Raw genomic sequence first — 7,231 nt, 5'->3', positions numbered from 1 at the left:
AGTTACTTCACATATTGAATATATGGATCTTCTTGATTTGTATACTTTTATTCATGGATTATCTACACCACCCCCTATCTCATTCATACGATATACATTAATTCAATTATTAAATGGATTGGAATATATTAGAACAACTTGTAAAATTATATTATCATCATTAACTCCTTATACAATTCTTCTTTCTAATGATGATAGTATGCCACTTCCAAGAATTAAAATATCTAATTTTGTTCATTCAATATCACCATTTCAACCATATTATAAATTAGCATTTGCAGCACCAGAACTTTTATGGGATCTACAATGGGGAACAGTAAATAGACATGAGAAACAAGATATTTGGAGTTTAGGAATGATATTATATTTCATAATTACTGGAGACCATGTATTTAGAAAAGGGGATATTATTAAAGAATTAATGGAACACAAAGAAATAATATTTTCAAATATTAGTAATAATGAACTAAGAGGATTAATATCAAGAATGTTAGTTTATGATGAAAATAGAAGAATAACATTCCAAGAATTAATTAATCATAATTTTATTAGAGCATCAAAATTATTGATTTATTCTAATGAAGGAAGTCATGAATATAAATTTATTCGAGTTATTGGAGAAGGACATTTTGGTAAAGTATATGAAGCACAAGAATTATTTGGAGAAAAAAGAATTGTTGCATTAAAAGAAATTAAAAGTACTAATGATAATCATGTATTAAGAGAAAGTAGAATAATGAGAATTTGTAATCATCCTAATTTAGTTAAGATTTATGATTATTTTACTTCTCCATATCCAATCTTTTTAACAGAAAATGAAGAAGAAGAAGAATTAAATGGAGGAAATTATCATTACATTGTAATGGAAAAATGTGATTGTGATTTATTAACATATTGCAAAGAACATTCATTGAGTGAAAATCAAATATTAGAAATATTTAAACAATTAGTACAAGGTCTTCATTATTTATTACGTGGAGAAAAAATATTTCATCGAGATTTAAAACTAGAAAATTTTTTATTAAAGAGAGAAATAAATGGGAATGTAGTAGTTAAAATATCAGATTATGGATTAAGTAAAATTGTTGTTGAACAATCATTGTTTGAATCATGTGTTGGTACTCCACAATATATGGCACCAGAAGTATCTTTTGTTAATTTAAAAGGAAATTATACAATTAATGCAGATATGTATTCACTTGGAGTATGTCTTTATTATCTTGTTAGTCAAAGATGGCCTCCAATACAAAATAAAGATTCATTATGGATTTGTATTGATTCAAATATTAGTAATGATTTAATATTTCCTGATGGATTTAATAAAGAATTTATTTATATCATACAACGAATGCTTGAAATTGATGTTAAAAAAAGAATTTCATGGGATGAGTTATTTGTTCATCCATTTATCACACAAAAGCTTCAATGTGTTTTTGTTCATATAAATCAGTTTTTCGTTAAGTCTTTATTACCACCACCTCAAGTACTTATTAATGCTCAAAAAATAAAAGCTAGTACACCAAGAGTTCGACATCAACGAAATGAATTTGATATGGAAGAAGATGATGATAATGACGATTTTGATAAGATTATACAATGTTTTAAGTCTAAAGATGAGATATTTGATGATGATTGGACAGAAGCATTAAATTCATGCAAAGGAAGAAATGTAATAGTTTGTTAATTGTGTTTTGTTTCTTTTATAATCATGTAATTAGGAATATGAAAATAATTTATTTCATAGATTTCTAGTTTAAGAATAACTGAAGATTGTTTGAGTTCATTCTTAGAATTTATAAAAGGAACAATCACTGATCCAATTGAAATGCCTGAAAATTTAAAATTTGAAAATTGTGAAATACCTTCCTCCTTAAAAAAAGATGTTTATTGTGTCTCTACTCATTTTGGTATTGTGTTTGATTCAATCTCAACTAAATTTTACTAAGTTTATTTCTTTTTTTAAGGATAATTTCATTTAACATTTAATTCTAATAATCACTCTAAATTTACTTTGAAGTAATTTTTAAAATAAAATAATATGTACATTTACTGTTATTTTATTTGTTATTAGTAATATCAATTCTGATGCCCTTCTTATTCCCAACTTGTTGTTATTACTTTTAAAAACTGAGTCTCAGCGTTACTGTTTCCACTTAATTTATTTCAATAATTCAATATCTTTTTTGTCAGTTGAAACAAGTTTTTTAATTGTTGTTAATACTATTTTTTGAGTCAAATTCATAAAACAATTACATTATTTAGAAATAAAAGTTCTATTGAGAGTAGTAAAACTAACAATGAACACAATAAATATATGTTGAGTACTAAACTAAAAAAGACAATGTTTATTTGAAGAAAGTCTTAGAAAAATAATTAAGTGTATTAGTTTTGTATTATTTTATTTAATTGATAAACTTAATTTTGGATGATTCAATTTTATTGTTACTATAAAACCTTATAATATCAGAAGTTGATTCGCGATTAATGAAAAAAGTTTTTAAACAAGGTGTTAATTAAATCCTATGTTTAAAAACAAAATTTAATTAATTAAGAATGTTAGAACCATAAGGATTTTATATTAAGTAAAAAAGATTATATGAATTTTCTGTTCTACTTCTTTTAAAAAAAAAGGAAAAAGTTAACAAAAAAAGTTAAATGAACGAAGTCATTGATGTTGATGAATATGAACAAGCACCAGATTTTGTGTTTTATAATGACCCTTGTTGTTTTCGTACAACCGAAGAAATAATTGGAGTTGAAGATTTTGAAGAAGGTGAAGATGAGTTAAAAGAATTAAATAAAACCAAAGAAAATTATTTTATTATAGAAACTACTGGGTTTGGTATGTTTAATTATGATGGACTACAACTAACAGAAGATATCACATACTTTAAAATACATTTTAAAGAAGCAGTGGATTATATTAAGTCAATTATTCAACTAGATATTATTGACATTCAAGACGTATTTCAAAATATTAATAAAATGATTTTTAGAGGACATATAACAAATACTGTCATCGAGTGGTCAAAGAGAATGACTCTATGTGCTGGAATATGTTATGGTAAAAATAGTGGGTGTATTATTCGTTTGTCTGAAGGGATATTAAAATATCGAAGTATTCAAGACGTTGTTACAACTATCGTACATGAAAGTATTCATGCGTTTTTGTTTAGAACAAAAACAAGGGATGACGATTCACATGGAGTTCGGTTTCATCAGTGGATGACAGTTATTAATGAAAAAACCCCATTACATGTTACTGTTTATCATACGTTCTACGAAGAATGTAAAAATTTACATAAACACATTTGGAGATGTACTGGTCCTTGTAGAAATAAACCACCATTCTATGGGTACGTTAAAAGATCAATGAACAGAGCCCCAGGGCCAACAGATAGATGGTATGAACAACATAAAAAAAATTGTGATGGTCATTTTGTTAAAATTGATGGACCAGAGTTTCATGAAGAAACATTGCCAAAAAAACAAAAAAGAAAAGAAAGAAAGCCACACAATAAAAAAGAAGTTAGAAGTAAAGATTTAAAAGATATGTTTAATGAAATTAAAAAGAAAAAACAATAAATTAATATATAACAAAAATAATAATAATAACAATATATATATCTAAATAATAATTTTTTTTGTTATAATATTTTTTATTCTAATTTTAAGAATTTGAAAGATATAAACCCTAGGGTTAGAACACAAAAAATTAAAAGAGATAAATACATGTCAGACGCTAACTCAAAGATTTTCCCACTTGCAGAGAAAGAGCTTCAAAACAAATTGATTGAATTTGTTCAACAAGCTCAACAAAATGGATTTGTCAAAAAAGGAGCTAATGAAACAACAAAAGCACTTAATAGAGGAAAAGCAGACATTGTTATCATGGCAGCAGATACTCAACCAATTGAAATTGTTTTACATCTTCCAATTCTTTGTGAAGATAAAAATGTTCCATATGTTTTTGTAGGATCAAAAGCAGCACTTGGAAGAGCATGTGGAGTTTCACGAGATGTTATTGCAGTTGCAATTATTAATGATAAAGGAAAATCAGCACCATCTGTTGAAACAATGAAAGATGAAATTGAGAAACTTTTGTTTTAAGTGAATTTGATTGATTTTGGATTAGGTCTTTTTTAATAAAATAATAAAAATAAATGAAACTTAAAACAATAAAATTAAATTATTTGTTTCAATGTTTTTAATTTTAAATATTCTTGTATTCAAATCGGTTTTATAATTATTAAAATGGTATTTAATAAAAGTTAATTATTCTAATCAAAAGTTGTGTCATAATAAAACAATATTTAAATAAGTATTGCTAAATTCATTCATAACATATTTTTGTTGGATTAGAATTGAAAATATTTGTTTTCAAAAATGACAACCATTCATTTTGTTTCTTTTTCTTTTTTCTTCTTGACCAAAAATAAAGAGCAAAAAAAGAATTCATGAATGAAAGTTAATAAAGAAAGAAGAAAAACGGAAATTTATTATATCAAACTAAAAATAGATATTTTATAATAAAAATATAATAAATTAATCATGGGGATGAAAAGATGATGAGAAAAGTATTCTTTTGAAAAGAAACTGTTCAATAGAAAAAACAACTTAAAAATATAAAAATTCAATGAACAAAAACGATGGGTTGGTGTGTTTTCATTATAGACCTGTACTTATAGGAATAACTATTCTTTGTTTATTTGTTTTTGTTTTTTATATTATATTATTTAATATATCGTTTGTATTTCTTTTTTTATAAATGAAACATAGCATTGATTAAAAGGTTAACACCTAATCCATATCAGTATCAACCAGTATATAAGTCTTATCCCAAAAATGCACCAATACTACGAGTTGCTTTAGTAAGCGACTTAGACAAAGCGAGTAAAGAAGGTCAAATGTGGAGATCTGTTATTATAGTAGGAACTATTTTCAGACAAGGCAATTCATATGATTTTCAAGAACAAGAAGAGTTTAATATTAGTTTACCAATTAATGAAAATGGAAGGGGAATGGAACTAAGTGAATTATTAAGTTTTAATGGAATTCTATATGGATTTGATGATAGAACTGGTTTGGTTTGTGCTATTGATATTGAAAAGAAAAAAGCATATCCTCGACTTATTTTGCGAGATGGAGATTTTTTTTCTGATAAAGGAATGAAAATTGAATGGGCAACAGTTTATAAGGACTCAATGTATGTAGGAAGTATTGGAAAAGAATTTACAACTCCAAGAGGAGAATATTTAAATGACAATCCACTATATGTTAAACAGATAAGTATTGATGGAAAAGTATCTGTACTCAATTGGAAAAATAAATTTACTTCACTAAAAAATGCAGTTGGAATTTATGGAGAAGGGTATATGATTCATGAAGCTGTAACATATTCAGCTAGTGTTAACAAATGGTATTTTGCTCCTAGGAAATGTAGCAAAGAGAGGTATGATGATATTAAAGATGAGGTCCGTGGATGTCCTTATATTATTTCTACTGAAGATTTTATTCATTTTCATATAATAAATGATCCTCAATATGATTTTAATAAAGGGTTTAGTTCAATCAAAGTTTTACCTCATGATGAAAATAAATTGGTATATTTAAAGAGTGTAGAAGTTGGTAGAAGAAGTGAAACATATATGGGAATGATAAGTACAACAGGAGAAGTATTAATGAAAGAAAAATTAATAACTAAAATAAAAATGGAAGGAATAGAATTTATTCCAATGTAATATTTTAACATAGTAAAAAAAATTAAGTGATAACATAAAATATAATTGATATTAAATTAAATCATCTCCAATATTAAACTTCTTAATTTTTCTTGAAGTTTCTTTTAAAACATTTTTAGCATTTTTTAATGCATAGTTTTTGATTTCTGCTTGTTTTTTACAACTAACACAGTTTCTTTTTGATTAGCAATTTGGGCTCTTGAAATAGCTTTTATTGCAATTTTATTTCTTTTTTGTGCTATTTTAAAATTAAATTCAGCTCGTTTTTTACTAGAGTATGAAGGAGATTGTTGGTTTTTAGATTGTTCTAATAAAGCAATGTTTTTAGCATCACGAGCTCTTTCTAACATTATAAGTGCTTTTCTTTGAGCTCTCCACTTTTTTTCTATTGTTTTTTTAAGCTCAGTAAAATCAATGGTGTTTGTTGATGTAGTTGCAACTAATGCTGATCGTTTTAATTCATTTAATTTAGCTTGATCTGAATCTATTTCATTTTGAGCTAATCTACGTAATAACTCCATTCTTTTTTGCTCTACTTCTTTATTACGACCATCAATTAATTGTTTAAATTTTTTTTCACTAACTTTTCCTTCTTGAGCTTCAATTGTATTTTGTTTAATTAATCCCTGCATAATTTCATTATAAGATAAAGAACTTCCTGCAATTTTACCTAATAGCCTTAATGAATTTTGTCGTTTTAAATGTTCAATTAACAATTCTCTTTGAGCTTGTTTTGATCTATTATTATATTCTTCAAAAACAGTTAGTGCATTAGTGTAAATTATTAAAATAAATAATATTTTCATTTCTCAACTCTTTTTTAGATTACATATTTTTAGTTCCTCTCTTTTTTCTTTTTTTTGTTTTATTTTTATGTATTGATATATATAGCATTATTAAACTCATTTATTATCATTTTGAATTTTGCAACTTTGAGGTTTTACCTTTATCTTTTCACAACACCTCATAAGAAAGTTTATTATAAATTTATTATAAAAAAATAGTTAAACTTTAATAAAGAAGATACTAAAAAGAACTTAGTGAACTTACAAAAGTTAATTTGAAATGTCTAAACAAATCAATTTCTTTGGGGTATCTGAGTATTGCCCAAAATCACTTTCAAATATTATCCAATTGTATCAAACAAATGACATTGAAACACTTATAAATTCATTGCAAAAATACAACCAATCACCACTTCCAAGAGAATTAAAAAAAAATATTTTTACACTCATCCCATTTCTTGGTAATAGTGTACTTAATATATTTTATAATATTCCTGTAGTTAATAACAATGGAATTTTCATTGCTGATTTATCTCATCAAAACGTTAATAAATTAGAAGAATTAATGAAAGAATTTATAAATGCATTTTTTATCATTAAAAATTATTTTTCTGTTCTCTCTATTCATAATGGAAATAGAACAATGTTCCATTTCTTTGAACGATTTTTATTATGTAATAATTTATATTTAACAACATGTTTTAT

The 7,231-nt window shown here is 25.1% G+C and overlaps 6 protein-coding genes across 6 annotated transcripts in view, besides 12 other annotated features; 5 read left to right on the top strand and 1 right to left on the bottom strand.

Moving 5' to 3' along the window:
- Nucleotides 1-22: 22 nt before the first annotated feature.
- Nucleotides 23-1,945, top strand: EDI_305440 (serine/threonine protein kinase cds1, putative; the record flags this gene model as incomplete). The annotated part of the gene is made up of 2 exons (XM_001739392.1): nucleotides 23-1,675; nucleotides 1,745-1,945. The coding sequence occupies 2 exons, from the start codon at nucleotides 23-25 to the stop codon at nucleotides 1,943-1,945; spliced, it is 1,854 nt and encodes a 617-aa protein (XP_001739444.1).
- Nucleotides 1,946-2,017: 72 nt separating this feature from the next.
- Nucleotides 2,018-2,040: a sequence feature (AT_rich).
- A 615-nt stretch (nucleotides 2,041-2,655) lies between these two features.
- Nucleotides 2,656-3,585, top strand: EDI_305430 (uncharacterized protein; the record flags this gene model as incomplete). Its single annotated transcript, XM_001739391.1, has 1 exon — nucleotides 2,656-3,585. One exon carries the CDS (start codon nucleotides 2,656-2,658, stop codon nucleotides 3,583-3,585), a length of 930 nt encoding a protein of 309 aa, XP_001739443.1.
- Nucleotides 3,485-3,639: a microsatellite.
- Nucleotides 3,640-3,674: a sequence feature (AT_rich).
- A 58-nt stretch (nucleotides 3,675-3,732) lies between these two features.
- On the top strand, nucleotides 3,733-4,110 carry EDI_305420 (ribosomal protein l7ae, putative; the record flags this gene model as incomplete). Its single annotated transcript, XM_001739390.1, has 1 exon — nucleotides 3,733-4,110. One exon carries the CDS (start codon nucleotides 3,733-3,735, stop codon nucleotides 4,108-4,110), a length of 378 nt encoding a protein of 125 aa, XP_001739442.1.
- Nucleotides 4,111-4,138: 28 nt separating this feature from the next.
- Nucleotides 4,139-4,222: a sequence feature (AT_rich).
- A 16-nt stretch (nucleotides 4,223-4,238) lies between these two features.
- Nucleotides 4,239-4,280: a sequence feature (AT_rich).
- Nucleotides 4,281-4,492: 212 nt separating this feature from the next.
- Nucleotides 4,493-4,550: a sequence feature (AT_rich).
- An 86-nt stretch (nucleotides 4,551-4,636) lies between these two features.
- Nucleotides 4,637-5,741, top strand: EDI_305410 (Apyrase precursor, putative; the record flags this gene model as incomplete). The annotated part of the gene is made up of 2 exons (XM_001739389.1): nucleotides 4,637-4,746; nucleotides 4,793-5,741. The coding sequence occupies 2 exons, from the start codon at nucleotides 4,637-4,639 to the stop codon at nucleotides 5,739-5,741; spliced, it is 1,059 nt and encodes a 352-aa protein (XP_001739441.1).
- Nucleotides 4,719-4,745: a sequence feature (AT_rich).
- Nucleotides 5,739-5,803: a sequence feature (AT_rich).
- A 63-nt stretch (nucleotides 5,804-5,866) lies between these two features.
- EDI_305400 (uncharacterized protein) lies at nucleotides 5,867-6,547 on the bottom strand (the record flags this gene model as incomplete). Its single annotated transcript, XM_001739388.1, has 1 exon — nucleotides 5,867-6,547. One exon carries the CDS (start codon nucleotides 6,545-6,547, stop codon nucleotides 5,867-5,869), a length of 681 nt encoding a protein of 226 aa, XP_001739440.1.
- Nucleotides 6,519-6,544: a sequence feature (AT_rich).
- A 169-nt stretch (nucleotides 6,548-6,716) lies between the features above and the next one.
- Nucleotides 6,717-6,760: a sequence feature (AT_rich).
- Nucleotides 6,761-6,806: 46 nt separating this feature from the next.
- EDI_305290 (ubiquitin protein ligase, putative) overlaps nucleotides 6,807-7,231 on the top strand; it is a gene marked incomplete at both ends in the record, with an annotated part of 6,809 nt that continues 6,384 nt past the window's right edge. The window contains one exon of the mRNA XM_001739387.1: nucleotides 6,807-7,224. Coding sequence (XP_001739439.1) covers nucleotides 6,807-7,224 — 418 coding nt within the window. The remainder of the gene's footprint in view (nucleotides 7,225-7,231) is intronic.
- Nucleotides 6,949-6,969: a sequence feature (AT_rich).
- Nucleotides 7,190-7,218: a sequence feature (AT_rich).

The sequence above is a fragment of the Entamoeba dispar genome, genomic scaffold, assembly GCF_000209125.1.
Source record: "Entamoeba dispar SAW760 scf_1105229462171 genomic scaffold, whole genome shotgun sequence".
NCBI classification, from domain to species: Eukaryota; Evosea; order Mastigamoebida; family Endamoebidae; genus Entamoeba; species Entamoeba dispar.
This window is presented reverse-complemented; position numbering and strand designations above follow the sequence as displayed.